This window comes from Bos grunniens, chromosome 3 (assembly GCF_055505025.1).
Source record: "Bos grunniens cultivar Pamir isolate PY7600 chromosome 3, Bosgru_T2T1.0, whole genome shotgun sequence".
NCBI lineage: Eukaryota > Metazoa > Chordata > Mammalia > Artiodactyla > Bovidae > Bos > Bos grunniens.
In genome coordinates this window covers 8,445,761-8,467,813 of record NC_141167.1, presented here as the reverse complement: position 1 = coordinate 8,467,813, position 22,053 = coordinate 8,445,761, and the positions used below count along the sequence as shown (strand labels likewise).

General features: G+C 50.9%; 1 protein-coding gene across 1 annotated transcript in view; it reads left to right on the top strand.

Annotated features, from left to right (window-relative positions):
* The window catches only part of INPP5D (inositol polyphosphate-5-phosphatase D), a 137,525-nt gene extending 121,790 nt beyond the window's left edge, over positions 1–15,735 (top strand). Inside the window, exons 23-27 of the mRNA XM_086394204.1 lie at positions 5,034–5,183; positions 7,301–7,397; positions 7,995–8,261; positions 12,546–13,167; positions 14,531–15,735. Coding sequence (XP_086250330.1) covers positions 5,034–5,183; positions 7,301–7,397; positions 7,995–8,261; positions 12,546–13,167; positions 14,531–14,533 — 1,139 coding nt within the window. The 3' untranslated portion in view covers positions 14,534–15,735. The remainder of the gene's footprint in view (positions 1–5,033; positions 5,184–7,300; positions 7,398–7,994; positions 8,262–12,545; positions 13,168–14,530) is intronic.
* Positions 15,736–22,053: the final 6,318 nt, after the last annotated feature.

The following is a 22,053-nucleotide window of genomic DNA, read 5'->3' as shown; positions in this document are numbered from 1 at the left end:
GCGCTTGAAATATTACGACTGATGTTGACACGACCCTGTGAAGCAGACACTACCCTCTCCATTAGTCAATGGGTGAACTGAGGCTCAGAGAGGTAAAGTGAGCCACATGGGTGGTAACTGGCTGAGCCCTCATCTGAACCCGGGTCCACCTGGCACTGCTCAATGCCCAGCACAGACTAGTTTGAGAAGGCCTGTGGCCCCAACAACTGTCCTCCAGACATCATCTTCTGTTAAGATCTTCAGCCTGCCCCTGGCTCCAGCATGGTGTTAGCTTTGCCCTTGAACTTCATATGTATAGTGCAGCTAGAGCATGGAATGAGGGGGCAGGTAGTCAGAGAGAGGCTGGAGGCAAGGAGCCAGCTTGGCAGCTCCACACAAGCCAGGTTAGGGGTAAATACCACATCCTGGGGACAGCAGGAAGCCACTAAAGAGTCAAGCAAGATGATAACATGGTCAGCTTTGCAACTTAGAGTTTGCAGTGATCAGCTTGATGGATGTCAATCCTAAAGGAAATCAACCCTGAATATTCATTGGAAGGACTGATGCAGAAGCTGAAACTCCAATACTTTGGCCACCTGATGTGAAGAGCCAACTCATTGGAAAAGACCCTGATGCTGGGAAAGATTGAGGACAGGAGAAGGGGGTGACAGAAGATGAGATGATTGGATGGCATCACCGATTCAATGGACATGGGTTTGAGTAAGATCCGGGAGATGGCAAAGGACAGGGAAGCCTAGTGAGCTGCAGTCCATGGGGTCGCAGAGAGTCGGTCACAACTGAGCGACTGAACGACAACAACAACAACACATGGTGGATGAGGCAGCCAGAATGAAAGTGGTGAGGGCAAAAAAAAGAGAGTTTAAAACTGAGAGGTACTGAGAAGGGCCACTGTTTGACCACGGGAATCCGGGGAAGAGGCTGGAGGATGGCCCTGCACTCCTGGTTTCAGTAGCTGAGCAGATGTTTCCATTTCCTGAACTGGGTCAGCTGTGGGGAGGAGCAGGTGAAGCAGACTCAGCCAGGGAAGTGGGAGGAAAATGGAAGACTGGGGTCATGGACGCCGTCAGAGCTGCTCAAGAGGAGCGGGTGGTTATGACAGCAAATGTGGCCGAGAGATCCGGCCAAGTAAAGACTTGCGTCCTGCAGACCAAGAGCCCCGGGGATCATCTCTGGACTTGGGAGAACCGTGTGCAGTGAGGGAGTGAGTGGGGTGAGGAAGCGGAGGGCGTGAGGCCCACCAGCATGTGCAGTGGGGTCCAGGGCGGGCGTCTGCTTCCAATGGAAGGAATCTGCAGGTGGTCAATGCTGATCGGGGGAAGCCAGGAAGCAGAAAGAGGCTGCAGACAGGAAGGGTGCCCACATGTGTCTGTTGCCCACTCTGCAGGCTCTACCCAGAGCCCTGGGATTTAGGTGCCATCACCACCCCCACTGCAGAGGTGAGGAAATGAAGTGACATGTCCAAGGTCACCCAGCCACTGCTGTGTGACCTTGGACTTGAACCCAGATAGCGCAGCTCCAGAATCTTGCCCTCCACTCCCTCCCACCACAGCACTGGAAAAGAGGTCCCTGAGCCAGGGCAGGGGCGGGTAGAGCCTGAGGAGTCTGATGGAGCAAAGAAAAAGGATCCACATGGTGCCGGAGCATCAGGAGGTTTGCCGGCAGGAAACGGGCATGCGGGTCTGAGGCTCCATCTTCCTGCCAAACACTGAGGTCCTCGTTTGTTTCTTTCTCTTGGTGTTCATGCTGACAAATAGCACATCATACTGATGTGCTCAGACGCTCAGTCACGTCCGACTCTTTGCGACTCCGTGGACTGTAGCCCATCAGGCTCCTCTGTCCAAGGGATTCTCCAGGCAAGAATACTGGAGTGGGTTGCCATTTCCCCCTCCAGGGGATTATCCCCACCCAGGGTTCGAAGCCGTGTCTCTTATGTCTCCTGCATTGGCAGGTGGATTCTTTTTATTTTTTTTTTAAACTTTACATAATTGTATTAGTTTTGCCAAATATCAAAATGAATCCGCCACAGGTATATATGTGTTCCCCATCCTGAACCCTCCTCCCTCCTCCCTCCCAATACCATCCCTCTGAGTCGCCCCAGTGCACTAGCCCCAAGCATCCAGGATCGTGCATGGAACCTGGACTGGCATCTCGTTTCATACATGATATTTTACATGTTTCAATGCCATTCTCCCAAATCTTCCCACCCTCTCCCTCTCCCATAGAGTCCATAAGACTGTTCTATACATCAGTGTCTCTTTTGCTGTCTTGTACACAGGGTTATTGTTACCATCTTTCTAAATTCCATATATATGCGTTATTATACTGTATTGGTGTTTTTCCTTCTGGCTTACTTCACTCTGTATAATAGGCTCCAGTTTCATCCACCTCATTAGAACTGATTCAAATGTATTCTTTTTAATGGCTGAGTAATACTCCATTGTGTATATGTACCACAGCTTTCTTATCCATTCATCTGCTGATGGACATCTAGGTTGCTTCCATGTCCTGGCTATTATAAACAGTGCTGCGATGAACATTGGGGTACACGTGTCTCTTTCCCTTCTGGTTTCCTCAGTGTGTATGCCCAGCAGTGGGATTGCTGGATCATAAGGCAGTTCTATTTCCAGTTTTTTAAGGAATCTCCACACTGTTCTCCATAGTGGCTGTACTAGTTTGCATTCCCACCACCAGTGTAAGAGGGTTCCCTTTTCTCCACACCCTCTCCAGCATTTATTGCTTGTAGACTTTTGGATCACAGCCATTCTGACTGGCGTGAAATGGTACCTCATAGTGGTTTTGATTTGCGTTTCTCTGATAATGAGTGATGTTGAGCATCTTTTCATGTGTTTGTTAGCCCTCTGTATGTCTTCTTTGGAGAAATGTCTATTTAGTTCTTTGGCCCATTTTTTGATTGGGTCATTTATTTTTCTGGAGTTGAGCTGCAAGAGTTGCTTGTATATTTTTGAGATTAGTTGTTTGTCAGTTGCTTCATTTGCTATTATTTTCTCCCATTCTGAAGGCTGTCTTTTCACCTTGCTAATAGTTTCCTTTGATGTGCAGGCAGGTGGATTCTTAACCTCCTGGAAGACCCATCATACTAATAACTAGGAAAAAAATCATTCAGCAGTCTCGTATTTATTTGCTTTCACACTCCAGCGTTCATCCATAGGCACATAGATTTCTACATGAATAATTACCACAGAGACACCCGTTATCGTCTGCTTTCCTCACCTAGTGTCAGATAAGACACATTTTCCATGATCCTCCAACCCAGCCTTCATGACGGTTGCCTCTAATGGTTTCATAATATTCCATGAACTTACTATATCTTCATTTTTTGGTCATCTTTCAATCTTTTTATATCCTCATTGTTAAAACTGTTCCTTACTACCACTGTTGAGGCTCAGCCGATTATTTTTGTTAGTGTTATCAATAATGCTCAAATGGAGCTCTTTGTGGACGTTTTTATTTTTTATTAAACTACAGTTGGTTTACAATGTGTTAGTTTCTGGTGTACAGCAAGTTGATGCAGATATATATTATATATCGTGTCATGTTGTTTTCCATTATGATTTATTATAGGAGATTGAATATATCTCCCTGTGTTATACAGTAGGACTCTGCTATTTATTTTAAATGTAGTGGTCTTATCTGCTGATCCCAAACCCCTAGTTTATCCCCCCCATGCTTCCTTTCCACTTGGGTAAGCAGGAGTTTGTTTTCTATGTCTGCAAGTCTGTTTCTGTTCTGTAAATATGCTGAACAACACTTAGATTCCATATGTAAGTGATATCGTATGATATTTGTCTCTGACTTACTTCACTCAGTATGAGAAGCTCTAGGCCCATCCCTGCTGCCTCAAATGGCATTATTTCTTTTTCTTGCAGCTAATATGCCATTGTGTATGTACACCACATTCACCTGTTAGTGGACATTTACGTTGCTTCTATGTCGTGGCTACTGTAAATAGTGCTACTATGAACACAGAGGTGAATGTATCTTTTTGAATTAGAGTTTTCTCCTTTTCTCCAGATATATGAGCAGGAATGGGATTGCTTCTATTTTTAGTTTGTTTGTTTTTTTTTTTTGTAAGGAAATGCCATACTGTTTTCTACAGCGGCCGCACCTATTCACATTCCCACCAAGAGTGGACGAGGGTTGCCTTTTCTTCTTTGTGGACATTTTTCAATCTCCTTTGGCTACATTGATCCTTTTGGATCATCTCTTTAGGACAAGCTCCCATGTTTCCTGGCTAAAGCAATGTGTACATGTGTTTCTGATTCTTGGCCCTTGTCATCAAACTGATGGCTGTGAAGGCTCCTTCTTGCCTTGTTGACCTTCTCATGTCCAGGTGTACGGGTCTTCCCAGATCCTTACTGGCACTGTTCTTTGCTTCCTTCTTTTGCTAGTTTCATGTCTGTGAGAGAGTCCCTTAAGTGCTGCCTTAATTTGCATTTTTGATGACTCAGAAGACTGAACTGGTTTCCATTTAGAGTAATGAAATTAACCAGCTACATTTCTCTTTTTGTAGAAAATGTCTGTGGGGTACTCTGCCCATTACTCTGCTGGAGATTTGATTTTTGAGGCGTTCAGATAAAATATCCTCTCTGAAGCTGGCTGCAGCGAATGGCCTCAGTCAGTCCTCTTCCCATTTTTTAAAAATTCTTCTATGCAGAAGTTTTAAACTCTTATATCCTCTTATCTGTCAGCCTTGTTTTGTCATTTCTCACACTGCTTCAAACCTTGGGAGGTTATCCTTCTCTCCAGCAATCAAATTAGTATTTAATTCTGGTTTTCTGCTGGATTTTCTATGATTTAATTTCTTGCATCCACTAATCTGCATGGAGTTCACTGAAGGTTTGAGCTGTTTTCCCCAAATTGCTGAGCAGTTGTTCTGAAAGGTTAGTCCCATAATCCCTGCCTTGGCCACTGCAGCTCTGGGAGGGGGACTAAATCTCCAGGACAAATGCATGGTGTTTCTCCAGTGAAATGAGGGGGTCTTGACCTGACTACTGTCCCCCGCACCTCCTCAGGCGAGGGCTGCATCGCTCTACGGTTAGAAGCCACGGAAACTCAGCTCCCCATCTACACACCTCTCACCCACCATGGAGAGATGACCGGTCACTTCCGGGGGAACATTAAGCTGCAGACTTCCCAGGGCAAGATGAGGGAGAAGCTCTACGGTAAGTGGACATGCCCCCTCCTCTGCTCCCTCCTCAGCACCGCTGGGCGGGGAACAGGCATGGAATATTCTGTCTGCTGAGGCCTCAAGACGAAAATCCAGCCTTGGAGGGGGCCTCAGAGACAATCTGGCCCAACCCTCCATAGGTTCAAGAATTTCCCTACAGAACCGCAACTGTCCACAGCCTCAGATCACCCTTCCCCGACCCCAGTCAACTCACATCTCTAAAGAGGTGAAGCGTGTGGCTTTCCCAGGTCCTCTGCTCTCCTGTGAGCCTTCCGGGCCTTGTAACTCAACACCTCCACCGGGAGGACCAGCGTTGCGCACAGACCTGCTGATTACTCACAGTCTCTTTCCTGGCTGAGGGGCGAGGGAGATTGAAACCACGGCTGCAGTTGAGATTCGAATTTCCCACGTGGTTCCTGTTCTTCCTTGTGGCCACGTGGTGCGCACTCATATATACACACACGCCCGCGTATGTGCCTACAGCTCGCCCTCCTGGTACCCACCCTGGGCTTCTTGGTATCACCTACCCTTGGTATCACCTTCATGCACCGTGTGCACCTGGAAGCCCCACTCTCATCCTGAGCACATTTCTTTGGCCCTTCCTGATCCTAGTCGCAGCCACCCTCCGTGGCCTTCTCTTGCCAGGCAGAGTCCCCTAGCACTTCTTTGAACTTGAACTCAATCTTATTCTCCCCCTAATTTGCCACTTGCTTACTTTGGCTGGCCATCTGCTGCTGCTGCTGCTAAGTCGCTTCAGTCGTGTCCGACTCTGTGCGACCCCATAGACAGCAGCCCACCAGGCTCCTGCACAGTAAGTGTGTACCTGATTCATCTCGAAACCACCACCCGCCCCCCACTCCAGTCTGTAGAAAAACTATCTTCCACAAAACCGGTCGCTAGTGCCAAAAAGGCTGGGGGCTGCTGCATTAGGCAAGTTCAGACGTCGCATCTCGGAGAGGAGAACTGTCACAGCTTCACTGTGAGACTACTGAAATGTGGTCAAGAGACCTAGTAACATAAAGAGAACACAAGGAAGATGCGAATTTGTAATTTTCTCTGAACCCTGCATACATTTTTTGAAACCTGGAAATTAATACGTGTCCTTCTCAATGGTATCCATCCCGTTAAAACCTCCCTGCTTGAAATAATAAATGATTTGAGAGGCACAGAGCTGCTCAAAATATGTTAATCAAGTCTGTCTTCCTTCTCAGACAATAGATCTTTCCCTTTTCCTCTTCGCTTTAATTCTTCCTCAAAAGTGCTCAAATAACAGTGTCTAAAATGAGTCAGGCTTTCATTTTATACTTGATGCATGAAACGATTATCTATTAAATGCCACCTCATTTCTCTGTCACAATACCTCCAAGAGCAAGGTCTTGTCCTTGGTTGATAGATAGGGAAACTAAGGCACAGAGAGGTTAAGTGTTTGGCTGAAGGTCACAAGCTGAGCCAAGTGGCTGGTCCAGGGTGAAAGTGCAGGTTCAGCCCCTGCTAAGCATCCATAAGTTTGTAAACGTGATGGGGTCCTGCCGCTCACATGAACAGCAAGACAGCAGGACTTGTGCATGTGAACAGTCTGGCAGCCCCTGGTCGTGGAAGGCTCTGGGCATTGAGGGTGCAGCCTCCTGTGCGTGTGCCTCCTGGCTCTGCCTTTGGGAGCTGCTTTCTCTTGCAGGATCTGGACCTGAGGGGGACCTGGCACCCCTGCAGCCACAACCAGAGTCGGTTATGAAGATGGGGTCCCAGTTCCCCATTAAGCTTGTGAACAGGCTGGCTCTGGGCACTGAGTGCTCTTGCAGCACTACCTTGTTGTATTTCTTTTATTCAGATTTGCCAAAAAATAGCTGCCTGCATTGTCCCTCGCTGACACCACCGAGCTGGAGATGTTGCAGGAAATGACAACTCTGGGTCATACATGCCCACTCTCCCAGCCCTGGTGCTGTGCAGGCATAACTGATCGACCACCAAACACACACGAGGTCTCAGAATCTGCCCTCAGGCAGCCAGTATTCACTCTCCAGCTTCAGCACGCCAGTGGACACCTCTGAGCCATCCTGGCCCAAACCCTGGGGGCTGCCCCTCACAAGGTCTTTCCCGGCCCCTTTCTTGCAGACTTTGTGAAGACGGAGCGGGATGAATCCAGTGGACCCAAGTCCCTGAAAAGCCTTACCAGCCATGACCCCATGAAGCAGTGGGAACCTGCCAACAGGTAGATTGGGGGCCTGGAGAGTGGGTAAGAGCCAGGACTTCACTGCAAACTAGCCTGGCTTTACAGACCCAGGACGGGGAGTGGGGAAGTGGAAGAGAGAGAGAGCAAGGACTCACAGGGAAAGAAAGTGCCAGCCACAAGAGGCCTGTCCTGCTTCCAGCTCCGAGGCTTCTGACCGCAAACCCCAGGCTCAGGGGAGGTTGGTGTGAATGCGACAAGGCCAGGGAGATTCTTCTGCATTGCAAAGTTCAGTTCAGCCAACACTGAGTACCTCCATGTGTCAGGTTCTAGAGAAACCAAGGCACGTTAAGTGCAGTCCCTGCCTTGGGAAGGCATAGCCTACTAGAAAGACGCCCACTCCAGGAGGAAGCAGCTATAGAGATGATCGCACGGGACAGGTGTCGTATTTCCTGAGGACCAAGGACATTAGCAGATGTGGCTCCAGAGCTAAAAGCCCCAGCCTGTTCTAAGGGGGAAAGTCACCGGGGTTGGGGAGAGCCTGAGGAGCCCCGACGGACACCAAAAGACACTGTCCTCAGACCAGTGCTGCCCCAGAGGAGCTGTGAGGTGTAACTGTGTCCCCCCTTCCCCCCGCAGGGTCCCTCCATGCAGTAGCTCCAGTATCACAGAAATCATCAACCCCAGCTACATGGGGGTGGGGAACTTTGGGCACTTGAAGCAGACCCTGTCCCCTGACCAGCAGCCCACCGCCTGGAGCTACGACCCGCCACTCAAGGACTCCACCCTGGGGCCTGGAAGGGGAGAGAGCCCCCCGACACCACCCTCCCAACCACCCATATCACCCAAGAAGTTTACATCGTCAACAGCAACCCGGGGCCCCTGCCTCAGGACACAGGAGTCAAGGTGAGTGTCCTCTCACCATGACCTCACCCTTCCCTGGCTTTTCACAGCCAGGAAGCCTGGGCCTCGAATAGAAGGGTGGGGCTGTGTGTCCCACTTTGGTCACTGACTCACCCTCAGGGCCTAGAACACAGGAGTTTCTTGAGAAATGCAGGTGGAATCTCCAGTTGCTACCCTATTGGTGTTTTTTTAATATTCATTTATTTGGCTGTGCCAGGTCTTAGCTGCGGCACACTGGATCTTTGGTTGTGGCATGCAAACTTAGTGGGATCTAGTCCCCTGACCTGGGCTCGAACCTCGGCTCCCTATACTGGGAGTGTGGACTCTTGGCCACTGGACTACCAGGGAAGTCCCTGGAAAGTTTTTTTAAAACATGGAGAAAAAAATTTAAACATACTGCCAAAGAAAATCACAGTCCTGTAAAAACAACCTTCATTGAAAAATACGGTTCTATAAGCAGTAAATGCCTGTCAACCTCCCACTCCCGGGAGGGCCCTGCAGAACAGAGACGGGAATCTCCATGTAGGAGTCCCTCCCCAGCTCCCAGTTCCTCAGTCTCCTGTCAACCACGGTGTTTCCTGGTCTCAGGTGCAACTGTCCCTTCTGTCCTGTTGAGACCAATTCAAACAAGCAGCAGCTGGGACTGGGAATTTCCAAGAGGAGGAGAGCAGTCAGGCCACAGAGGGAGAAGGGGGTTTGGCTGTGAAACTTCGGGAAAAACCCAGTGGTTAGAGAAGGCTAGCCTGCATCTAGAATTGGTCCAGGCAGCACATGCCCGGAGGTTGGGAGCCTGGGAGGAGCCCACACAGCCGCTGCCTTGAGCAAGCAAACCCACACGTTTGCCAGGCTCCAGAGCCCTCCAGGTTTCCCGTAACCACAGGGTGTCAGAAATTAAAAGTGCAGACCTTAACTAACAATGACTGAAGATGTGCAAAGTATCGTCAGCATAGGCTTCCTTTGGGGGCTGCCGGTACCGTTTATGATGTCTTCGGGGGGGCCACTCTGGGTCTGTCTTCCCCTCTCTTAAGGTCCCACGTTCCTCTTGGCATTTTCTGTCGTGAATTCAGAGTCAGGGAAGAGCGTGCTATAGAACATGTTTCCTCTCATCTCCTGCCACTCCCAACACTCTCACCGGGCCTGGCTGGAGTTTCCTCTGGCTTGAAGGGCAGTTTATAACTCTCTTAAGTTTTGTTCTCTTAAAAAAAAGAAACTGGGCAGATGAATGGAAAGATGGAAGGGACAGAAGGAAGGAGGATGGGACCGGACAGGGCAGGCTCAGCTTTGTCTCTGTACCTCTAGTTTTCAGACTTTGTTGATAACATCATGGACTCTAGTCTTTCCGTAAGAAAACCAGAAGGAGAAGCAGCCGAGGTTCCTCTCCGGGAAAAATGAGAACAAAAGCCATGGTATGGCGGGTCCTGAGGCGCCTCTTTGGCAAAGGTCCTGTCTTTGGCAACCCCAGGAAACAGAGTTAGGAACAACCACAGTGAACAGGGGGATTGTTCAAGTGAAATGTTAAGTTCCCAAAGCAAATGTCTCTTTGTGCTAACCTAAACACAGCACAAGTTCAAGTTCAAGCACACATCTGGGCACACGGTGGCCAGCAGTTCCCTCCTGTTTTATAGGTGACAGCTTCAGAAAGGGGACATCGTAGATACAGGGTGGGGTGGGTGCTTCTCAGCAATTGGTACTTCTCAGCAAGGAGGTGATTGGAGGCAAGACGCTGGGGGCTCCCATGCCTGCCTGCAGTCCTCTTGCTGCTCCTGAGCCCCAACTCGGCCTGAGAGATGGTTACGGGAAAGGGGGTGTCCCAGTCCTCCCAACACTGCACAGCAACCAAGCAGAATGACCAGCTGTCCCAGTCTGCCCAGCACTGTCCCCTTCTTTTGCACCAGGAATCCCACATCCCAAGAAACACCTCAAGTCCTGGGCAAACCCGGACAACTGGTCACCCTGGACCAAAATCATGTGGTTAGAAAGGGGGCTTTCCTTGAGAGTCACAGACTTAGAAAATGAACTTATGGTTGCCAGAGGGAAGGGGCAGTTAGAGAATTTGGGGTGGACACGAACACACTGCTACATTCAAAATGGATAACCAACAAGGACCTACAGTATGGCACAGGGAACTCTGCTCAATGTTATGTGGCAGCCTGGTTGGGAAAGGAGTTTCAGGGAGAATGGATACATATGTATGTATAGCTAAGTCCCTTTGCTGTCCACCTGAAACTTTCATAGCATTGTTAATCAGCTATATCCCAATACAAAATAAAAAGTTTAAACAGAAAAAAAGAGAGAAAGAAGGCTCTTCTCAGACCTTGCTTGGTGCTTTGCTCCTTTAGAAAAGAACAGACTCCGGATTTGAGGAGTGAAGTCATTTGGCCCCAAGAACCCACTCTGTACCCTGGGGATGGGCTGGCTGATTCCACAGCCGTGGCTACTATGGGAGCTGCTTCCTTGTGACTTCCCATCAAGGAAATAAGACTTTTTAAAAGCAGTCTTCCCCAGTCTCCCTGCCCCCAGCAAGCAGAAGCCCCCTCCTTGAGGGAAGCTTGCCTTGCCTGCCCATCTTTGCAATCAGCAAAATGCTTGCATCCACACCCTAACTCTCTGCAAGCAGGAGCCTTCCTATCTCATCACTAGAGCAAGCTTCAGGCAGCAGGCCATGCACCTTTCTTTTCTCCTTCTGGCCTCTTCATCCGAAACTTCAGGTGAAGTTTCACCCAATGCTGCTTTCCCTTTCTGCCCCTTCCTCCCCAGGCTAACTCAGAGCAGAGGTCTTTGGGGGTCCAGAGCAGGTGCCGAGGATGGCCCAGAGGGGAGGAGCGGCCTTCTGCTTAGGCAACTGCTTCCAGGTCTTTCCAAAAAGTAATGAGCGACAGCCCAATTCTCCGTGTCCCCAAACCCCACCTTGTCTCACTGGCCCCAGTGAGAGGATGGCATCTCGCCTCTGTCCTTTGCCCACTCCTCCTCCCTAAAGAGTCCATTAGCTGAGGCTGTCCAGAAACCTCTGAGCAGCGTTGCAGCACATGCTTCATCAGTATGAGGCATCACGGCCTGACCGGTTCAGTGCGTTTTCCAAGGGGACCCACATTTTGTTCTCAATAGCTTCCTCATTTTTGAAGAACCCAGAACACACCCCTGGGAGATCACGCCACTGGCCAGAAAGCAAAATGTGTCCCCATTCCTGGTTCTCCTAGTTCGCTCAGCAGGAAACCACCTCCAGCAAGAGTATAAGTAAATCAGGAAACACAAAGGAAGCTCTCACCTGCCCTGGGGACAGCGTGGACCTCCTTCTCGGTCCAGAAATCAGACAGGCCTCTGTTCTTGCTACTGGCTTGTTTCCTGGCGCATCTCTAGGTGGCTTCTAATTTTCAGCACGAACACCACTGTTTCCTTCTCACTCTGAATGAGGCACAAAGGAAGCCCCGCTCACCAGGAGCCCTCGGGGAGAGGGCTTTATGCAGAGGAAAGAACACCGTGTTAATAGGAGCTGTGGGTCCCGTGAGCACCGATGTCGTCTGGTTCCCGTCCATCGCCTGCGCGAGGGGCAGCGTCTCACACTTGGGGGCCTTCCATGCTTCTGTTAAACCGAGCTTCTGAACTTGGGACCCTCCAGTAGCACAGGCTTCTGTTCCTCTGTGGCTCAGAGCAGAATTCACTCATCCCCCTTGCTTAGTGATGCTCTGGTGTGGACAGTTTCTATGGTGGAAAATGTCCAAGGAAAAGTGGAGGTTACCTCTGAGACCATCAACGTAAGAGGAAGAGGAAGAGTTCCTTCTCTTGTCTCTAATCACAGTGGAATTCACATAACATAAAATGAAGCCTAACATTTTTCCAGGAGAAGGCAATGGCACCCCACTCCAGTACTCTTGCCTGGAAAATCCCATGGACAGAGGAGCCTGGCGGGCTGCAGTCCATGGGGTCGCTAAGAGTCGGACACGACTGAGCGACTTCACTTTAACTTTTCACTTTCATGCGTTGGAGAAGGAAATGGCAACCCACTCCGGTGTTCTTGCCTGGAGAATCCCAGGGACGGGGGAGCCTGGTGGGCTGCTGTCTATGGGGTCGCACAGAGTCGGACACGACTGAAGCGACTTAGCAGCAGCAGCAGCAACATTTTTCCAGTGAACAACTAGGTGGCATTGAGTGCCTTCACTGTGTTAAGGCAACCACCACCTCGATCTAGTTCGAAAGGTCTTTATCACCCCCAAAGGAAACTCCGCAGGCATTCAGCAGTTATTCCCCATCTGTGTTTCTTCCCTGTGTGTCTTCTTTCTCACTCTCCAGGCCCAGCGATGTGGTGAAGAGTGTGGCGGAACCTTCGCCTCCCGAGGAGCTGCAGCTGACTAAGCCCGAGATGTTTGAGAACCCCCTGTACGGGTCTGTGAGCGCATTCCCGAAGCCGGCTCCCAGGAAAGAGCAGGAGTCCCCAAAGATGCTGAGGAAGGAGCCCCCGCCCTGCCCGGACCCGGGCATCATGTCACCCAGCATCCTTCTCTCCAAAGCCCAGGAAGCAGAGGGCAGCAAGGGGACCGGCAAGCCGGTGCCCCCGCCCGCCCCCTTCCTCAGCCCCACGCCCCGGGTCCGCTCCTTCACCTGCTCCACCTCCGAGGGCCGCCCGCAGGGCGGGGACAAGAGCCAAGGGAAGCCCAAGGCCCCGGCCGGCTCGCAGGTCCCGGTCCCCGTGCCGGTCCCGGTGCCGGTCAAGAGGCCCATCAAGCCTTCCAGATCGGAACTCAGCCAGCAGCCCCTGCCCGCCCAGGGGCAGCGGCCGCCCCTCCCGGTCAAGAGCCCGGCCGTCCTGCACCTGCAGCACTCCAAGAGCCGCGACTACCGCGACAACGCCGAGCTGCCTCACCACTCCAAGCACCGGCCGGAGGACGCGCCGCTCAGCAGGACCGCCATGCAGGTGCGCTCTGGGAGCGGGCAGGCGGGTGCGCATGCGCAGGTGTGCACTACAGGTGCACGTGGGTGCATGGGAGTGCTACCCAGCCATGTCGGGAGTATGCTCGGTGCACCTGTGTGGGCGGTGCCTGCGTGGTCGGAGGGTGCCTGTGTGTGCATGCGTCTGCTAGAACCCACCAGGCTAGGAACCGTGCTCTGGTGCATGTGGGCCCTCATCCATGGCCATGTATGCGATAGACCAACCCTACCCAGGAGTGGGTTCCGAGAAACCCTGCCCTGGGAACTGCAAAGGAGAAAGGAGGTGAAGACAGGATTCGAACCCAGCCTATACCCCAAAATCCCTGCTCCTACAGTTGAAAGGTTAAAGGAGGGGCTGTGGGTAAACTGAGTCCTCTATGTCAGGCCCAGAAGAATCAATTCAGTCACTCAGTCCTGTCTGACTCTTTGCTACCCCTTGGACTGCAGCATGCCAGGCTTCCCTGTGCATCACCAATTCCTGGAGCTTGCTCAAATTCATGTCCATTGAGTTGGTGATGCCATCCAACCATCTCATCCTCTGTCATCCCCTTCTCCTCCTGCCCTCAATCTTTCCCAGCATCAAGGTCTTTTCTAGTAAGTCAGTTCTTTGCATCAGGTGGCCAAAGTATTGGAGTTTCAGCTTCAGCATCAGTCCTTCCAATGAATATTCGGGACTGATTTCCATTAGGATGGACTGGTTGGATCTCCTTGCAGTCCAAGGGACTCTAAAGAGTCTTCTCCAACACCACAGAAGAATAAGGCTTCATAAATATAAAAGAGCCCAGATCATTTCTATTTCATCATCATCATTAGTGTTAGTTCTTTAAAATTTCCTAGCGCTCTAGAGACTTCATACTCAATGTCCTCTTCCTTCCTAGAAACAGATTTCTTTTTCAGCAAAACAAATAATGGTTAAGAGCAGATTCTGGTGCCAGACTGTCCTGGGTTTGAATCCCAGCTCTCTCCCCTACCCCAGTCTCTGATGCTGGGCCTTGGGCCTCAGTTTGTGCATCAGTCAGTGGATGAGCAATCAGTGGAACCTGCCTCATAGGTTTATAGGGAGGACTAAATTTGGTTATATATCATTGTTGTATGTTACAATTTACATGTAAAGTATGTATTATCTATTACATATTATTTCATATATATTACATATTACTGTGTATGCATATAACATATATACATATGTAATAGATTATGTGTAAGTTCTGAGAACAGTGTGCTGGCCCTCTTCAACACTATGTCAGGGGAAGCCTGCTCTAGCTTGGGGCATGCAAAGACATGGGGACCTTGAGTTAGTTGTGGCCTGGCAATGACGCAGTGCTGAATCTTCTGTTCTTGTCCTGCAGTGAAGCCCCTGGTGAGCCGCCAGTGAGATAGGAGCCCAGAGGAGCAACACGAAGCCACTAGGACCCTCTCCCAGGACCCCTGTTCACTCCTCCTACCCAGCTTCCTGCACAGGGCTTCGTGTTTTTCTGGAGAGGGCCTTGCTTCTGTGTGGTCAGCAAGGCACACTGGCTGTGAAACCTGATCGTCAGTGCTGAAGCTGGAAGAAGCAGCACACCGGATGGGCACCCAACAACCCGCACACCTGGGCCCCCAGCTTGATCTTGGTACTTGGGACCCAAGAGCCTTGTTCCGGCTAGCATTTTGAAGAAAGGAACTAGAGTGCTGATTCCTGGGTGGAGATACTAGTAATAATAATATTAATGATAATAATGGCTACATGTGTGGAGCACTCAGCACCTGCCAGGTACTGTGCTAAGTGCTTTATGAACATTACAAGTTGAGTCTTCAGTCAACTAAAACCACATTCCCAGACCGCCCCATCCCTTTCCAGTTCAAAACAGTATGTCCTGAGTGGTTTGGACAAAGCATTAAAATTAAGGCCGGTGCCCTCCTGGAGTGAGGAAGGGCTTGGCCTTTAGGAAGCTCTGAGTGTGTGGTTAGTTTGGGGTACAGTGAACCTCGCCTTGTCTAGCTTCAGTGACGCAAACTGCTATAGCTAAAGCCACTGGGATCCAGCTCAGCCTGTGTGAACAGGGATCTCTCTGGGTCACCCGAGTTCTTCAGTCAGAAGTAGAAGGAAAATCAATTCCTGCTCTCCAGTAAAGAGATTCGGCTTCAGCCCAGACTGGCGATGCCAGGCTTGTACCAAGTCCCCCGTGCCCTCCTCTAGGTGGGCAGGCACCGATAGGCCATGGAATGAGCCACGCCCTGAGCCTTATCTCAGGTGACGGAAAAGTCTTTGCTGTTCCTTAGTCGCTGCAGAAAACCAGCTTTCCCACTTGGCTGCTGGGGAGGGCGGGCCTCTTGGTTCCTAGCCCTCAAAGCAGTCTTTTCTTTCTGAATTCTATGGCTTTTGGCCCTGCTTCCTTGGTTACTAGGAGAATGGACTGGTGACGTTTTTGTGTGTCTGTTGCTTTTTGACGTAATGAAATTAATGTAGGAAACCAAATCCAGAAGTGAGTGTGAGTTCAGGATGGGTACGCATCTCACATCCCCACATGTGTCAGTCTGCATGACCAATAAATTGTGCTTTTCTCAGCTCCCATCTGTGTGGCATTTTTTCCTGACGTTCAGCCACAGACGGGCTTCTAGGCTGTCGGAGCTGCTGAGCAGCCGCCCAGGGAGGGGTGGTTATGGAAGTTTGCAGTGGAGATGGGCCAGCATTGTCCTGACAGAGGGGACTCTGTAGAAAGGGTTTGAAGTTGGCCAAGGACCAGGAGGCTTCCCTGGTGGCTCAGTGGTAAAAAAAAAAAAAACAATCTGCCTGCCAATGCAGGAGATGCAGGTTTAATCCCTGGGTTGGGAAGATCCCCTGGAGGAGGGCACAGCAACCCACTCCAGTATTCTTGCCTGGAGAATCCCAGGGACAGAGGAGCCTGGCCAGCTACAGTCCTGCTAAGTCACTTCAGTCGTGTCCAACTCTGTGAGACCCCATAGACGGCAGCCCACCATGCTCCCCCGTCCCTGGGATTCTCCAGGCGAGAACACTAGAATGGGTTGCCATTTCCTTCTCCAATGCATGAAAGTGAAAGGTGAAACCGAAGTCGCATGGACCGCAGCCCACCAGACTCCTCCATCCATGGGATTCTCCAGGCAAGAGCACTGGAGTAGGGTGCCATCACCACGAGGTCGCAAAGAGTTGGACATGACTGAGCAACTGAACAACAAGAAGGACCAGGATTCGCTGGAGATGGCACATGTCTTTGCCGGACTCCAGGGATGCCCTGCAGCCCCCAGTTCCTCCTGGCTTTTGTGAGTGTTCATTGCTGAGCTCCAGAGACAGTAAACAAATGAAAACAATCTGCCAGGTCACAGGCTCCCACCTGCAGGAGCAGTTTGCTCAGGGAGCAGTGCCCAGCTCAGAGGGCCAGCGCGGGTGCTGCCTGGACCCACCCCTACCTGGAATGGACATCCACCTCACCATTTCTGCGGGCTCCCAGAAGTGACTCTAGGAGCAGCTGTGGTCTGAGTTCTGGCACCCTGAGCAGGCTCAGTGTTTCCCCCACCACTGCCCCAAGCTCCAATACCAGTTGCCTCTGCACCAAACAGGACTTTGACTGCAAGCTGACGGACAGTGGGGCCCTCTCTAATGCCTAAAACTGGAAACTGTACAATTAAAGGCTTTCGCTCCTGTCCTTTCAGCTGCTCAGCCCTGCACCCACCCTTCAGGGTCCCTGTCCACCTTTCTCCCCAGGCTTGGGTCCACCACCATCTCTTGGGGCCAGATTTCTCCCCCATGTCTGCTTGCTTCCCACCCTGGGCCTCCCAGAGTCCCTGTTCAATAAATAGCAGGATGAGAGGGAAACCCAGAGATTCCCACCTCTTTATCACCTAAAGTGATTTACCTCTGGGTGGTTTTAGCCGTTCTTCACCAAGCTCCCTAACCAAGGAGGTGGATTAAACAAGCTTTCCTCACAAAGGCGTTCCCTGCCCCTACGGTGAATTCTGTGTTCCCTGGGGTTACAGAAGCGGCTGCAGTCACTTTTTTTTTTTAGAAGCATTTTTTGCTTCATTGCGTGACAGGAAAGCTGGTTGGAAGCAGGGGATCTGATGGCCACAGGAGGTGTTGAGATCGCGAAGGCCTCTCTCCCTCAGCAGCGTGCGCCCGGCGTCTCCACCCGCAATATGGCGGCCGCGGCGCCCAATGTCGGGGTCGGCTGTGCCGCTCCTCCTCCCTGGGCTGCCGTTCTTTTTCCATGCCATTTTTTTTTCTCCCCACCCCATAGGAGGGAAATGAGTGAGTCATTCAGAAAAGCTCTCCCCCACAGCTAGCTTCTCTATCCCAGCCTACAGGGTCTCTCATCGCATGTCCTTAAAATAGCTTCTTTCTCTGGCGGACTAATTTCCATGGAGATCCAGCGATTTGGAGGCCTAGAAGCATTCTGCAGGGCAGTGAGCTGGGCTCAAGCCTTCACTTCAGCAGGAGACCCTTTGTGATGCAAATCTGTTGTCTCATCCACCCCCCCACCTCAGACAACACCCCCACCCCCACCCTGCCAGCTTCCTTTCTGGGAAACCTACACCGGGTGGGGGAACAGCCCCGGCAGGTAGAGTCCAGGCGCGGTCTCCTTTCCCCGCAGCTCCCAGCGTTCCACCATCACTGGGCTGGGCTGGAAGTGGTTCTACACCAGGTGTGAAGGCTCGCGGTCTTCCCTCAACCACACGTTAAGGGCATGTGCTGGGCCTTAGGCTCAGCGCGCTGATCAAGGGGGACCACCTCAAGGAGGGCTGGTATGTACTGTGGGCTGTGGAGTCGGAAGGAATGAGGTTTAAATATCTTTGTCTTTCGTTTCCTAAATATGTGATCTTGGACCAAACAGCGTTTCTGAGCCTCAGTCTCCTCATCTGTAGAATGGGCAGAAGGAGCCTTGGGCGTAGTGTGGCTGTGCGGATTCAGTGAGCAGGCGTCTGCACCTGGCACGTCATAGGTGTCCGGTGAGGTGAGCCTGTTAGTCCCTCTTCCTAGGGGACAAAATGGTGTGGGAGGCCTCTCGAGGGTTCTCCATGCAGAGCAGGAGGAAGAGGTTCAGGCAGTGATGAGGGAGGCCGCTGAGCTGGGGACTGCAGGGGCGTCCCCAAAGGAGGTGGGTAGAGGCCTACCCCGCGTGGGCAAGGATGTCACTAACAAAGAAGGCAGGGAATCAAGGGGCAGGGTGAGCCTGGGCCAGCCTAGAAGATAAGCAGCCTTGAGGCCAGATGGGCTAGCTGAGGCCAGGGGACTGGATGAGGCAGATGGACAAGTTGAGGCCAAGGGGACCGGCTGGGTCATTTTACCTACCAGACGGAGCAGACCCGGGGATATATGGGAGCCCCTGAGCTGGCGCCCGGCCGGACACCACAGCAGTGTGGGTCGGTGCTCCTGGCCATCATCTCGGTCATCCCTCAGCAGCTCTGCGACCTGCGCGGTCCTGGGCCGCTCTGTCCCCTTTGAGACTTGACTCTGACATGTCTGCTCCTCCCTCTATCAGCTTCTTCCTGCTTCCCTCGCCTCCGAGGAAATGACTCACAGCCAAAGCTTCACCCTGCAGGGGCTCGAGCAATGACAGGCAGCTGCTCACGTGGGTAGGAAGGTCAAGGGTGAGGAGGTGCCAGCCTGAGAGGTCAGAGGGGGTCCCCCTCAGGGGCTCCCCTGAGCCTGCTCCACCTGAATCTCAGCACCCCACCGGGGACCTCAGCATCTCACATGCCTCACCTCCACCTGGTGTGCAGAGCAGGGGGGCTCCAGGAGGAGTGACCGGGGGACATGCTGGCGGGGCCCCTGAGAAGGAGGGGGGCAAGGCCAAGGCCAAGGCCATCCTCTGCACTGTGTGGAATCAGGCTTTAGTGCACGGGATGCAAGTTGAATTTTCATACTTCATGTTGTGCACATCCCCAGAAGTGGTTCATCTCGCTTCAGTTATTTTAAAAGAGCATTCAGTGTATGTGGTGGCTGAGAGCAGACTCTGGGGCTGTACTGCCTAAATGTGCTGAAGCATGTCAGGCTCCACGCAGGCCTGGAGGACTCGAGAGGAATAAGACGATAGCCTCAGCTTCCAGAAGAGGCAGATGCACAAGCCAGAGCGTACATTGCCACGTGTGTGGACAAAACGCCATGCGATGATTTCCTCCAGGGGTTGCCGGGAGAACGATTTAGGATTAAGTATTTAGAATGATCGCCCCTGTGGTGTGATCTTGGATCTTGATCTTGGAGTCTGGGGCACCCCCAGCCCCACTGCCCACCCACCGTACGACCTTGTCTAAGTACTTAACCTGGCCTCCCTTCTCCATCTGAACAAACAAGAGAATAGTAACAACCTCATGGGGTCCTTGTGAAGATGAAAAGACCCACTTGAGATAAATCATTCTGGCTATAGGGACTTCCCTGGTGATCCAGTGGTTAAGACTCTGAGCTTCCACTGCCGAGGACATCAGTTCAATCCCTAGTCATGGGACTAAAATTCCAGATCTTACATGTCGAGTGCAGTGGAGCCAAAAAGATTTTTTACAAAAGGGGACTTCCCTGGAGGTTTTCCCAATGCAAGGGTCACCGGTTCAGTTCCTGGTCAGGGAACTAAGATCCCATGTGTCCCATGCCATAGCCAAAACAATTAAAGAGATGTCATCTTAAAAATAAAATTCGCTCTGAAGATTAAATAAAATGTGTAACAAAAAAAGTCAATGACCCTGAAGGTAAAGAAGAGAATCCTTAAATGCATTCTTTTAAAAAATTCTTATTAAAAAGATAAATGAATAACCCTGGCTGCACATCTACCCTGAGAAAATGTCAGTTGTAATCAATTTGATGATCTGACAAAACCATGTAATTCTTCATGTTTCTGTCTTAGTCTCGGATGCTTCAAAGGTCACTGATGTAGAAGCTGCCCTGAGCATCTCAGAACCCCTCCTCCTGGTGATTCCTTCACTCCTGGCTTTTAGGGCCAGGTCCTGTTTCCAGATCTGACAGATCACTTCCTTGGGTCACACTCATGACCCTTGGGACAGAAGAGCCCAAGCCTTGGACCTGGCAGTTGTGGTCAGCCTCGGCCCCAACGTCCGGTGTCAGCAGGGCTCCATCAATGGCAGGTCTGGGTCTCCTCCGATTTCCTCCGGTCCTCCTGTGTTTTTTCCAGTTTGTCACCAGGAATCCATCCTGTCCAGCTGAGACCATTGGGTGTCATTTCTGGGGGCTCCAAAGAGCTCTAATACAAACAGTTCTTTATGTCTCAGTGCAGAAAAGAATTAACAGGGGCAAAGTGATAGATAAGTGATTTATTAGAACAAGATGCATGTGAGGTTTATAAGCAGGCAGGCGAGAAGTTCTGTGCCCCAAGAACTTACTGGGCTCCAGTTTTATAAACAAAGGAAGTGGGGAGGGGGAGAAGACCGTCTCTGTCTTTCTTGAGTAGATGGCATGCTTTCATCATCAGCTCCTCCTAATGCAAAGGAGTTTTCTTGTTTCTACATGGTAAATCTAGGCGCACAAATTTTCATTTTTCCTGTGTGCAGAGAGCATGTCCTAGGGATCACTAACTTACTGAGCTCACTGGGCAAGATGTGGGTCTCATGGCACCACCGTTTTACTGTGGGGGGGCGGGCATACCTTGTGCTTCTGCTGCATGGTTTTGTTGCTAAGCAAGCCTGCTTGGCTTTGTAGTGAAGCAAACCTATTTTCTGGAGTAATCATCAACTTACAGGGGCGCCCATATTTTCTCTACTTACAATCACCTAGTGGGATTAACTACTTAATCACCTGCTTTCTCCTTTTACTCTGTCCCTGTCACAGCTGTAGATGGACTAGAGCAAAGCAACAGCAGGCCTGGCACATACAAGCCTTCATTTGCAGGAGTTAACCTGAGGAATTAACTCTTCTGGAGCTAAAAATAGAGATAAGGGCTGCTCACCATGGGGTCAGGTTCTTGACCTTGGCACTGTAGAGTCAGGGGCCAAATCACTCTTCGTGGGGGGCTGTCTGTGCACTGTAGGGTATCCAACAGCACCCCTGGCCTCTGCCCACCAGATGCCAGCACACTCCCCACCAGACATCGCCAAATGTCCCCAACGGAGGGGAGGGGCACGTCACCCAGAAGTGAGTAACTTCCACACCACTTCCCCTGAGACTTATTTTTTGGAGATAAAGACACTCAACATTCAGAAAACTAAGATCATGGCATCTGGTCCCATCACTTCAGGGCAAATAGATGGAGAAACAATGGAAACAGTGACAGACTTTCTTTTGGGGGGCTCCAAAATCATTGCAGATGGTGACTACAGCCATGAAATTAAAACATACTTGCTCCTTGGAAGAAAAGCTATGACAACCTAGACAGCATATTAAAAAGCAGAGACATTACTTTGCCAACAAAGGTCCACCTTTGTTGATTTTTCCTGTAGTCGTGTATGGATGTGAGAGTTGGACTATAAAGAAAGCTGAGCTCTGAAGAATTGATGCTTTTGAACTGTGGTGTTGGAGAAGACTCTTGAGAGTCCCTTGGACTGCAAGGAGATCCAACCAGTCCATCCTAAAGGAAATCAGTCCTGAATATTCATTGGAAGGATTGAGGCTGAAGCTGAAATTCCAATACTTTGGCCACCTGATGCTAAGAACCGACTCATTAGAAAAGACCCTCATGCTGGGAAAGAGTGAATGAAGTCTGGAGGAGAAGTGGATGACAGAGGATGAGATGGTTGGATGGCCTCACCAACGCGATGGACATGAGTTTGAGTAAACTCTGGGAGTTGGTGATGGACAGGGAGGCCTGGTGTGCTGCAGTCCATGGGGTCACAGAGTCGGACACAACTGGGTGACTGAACTGAACTGAAAGGCACTCATTCTGACACCTAACCACTACTACTAAAAGCTGGAGACTAGGAGAAAGGAGGCACT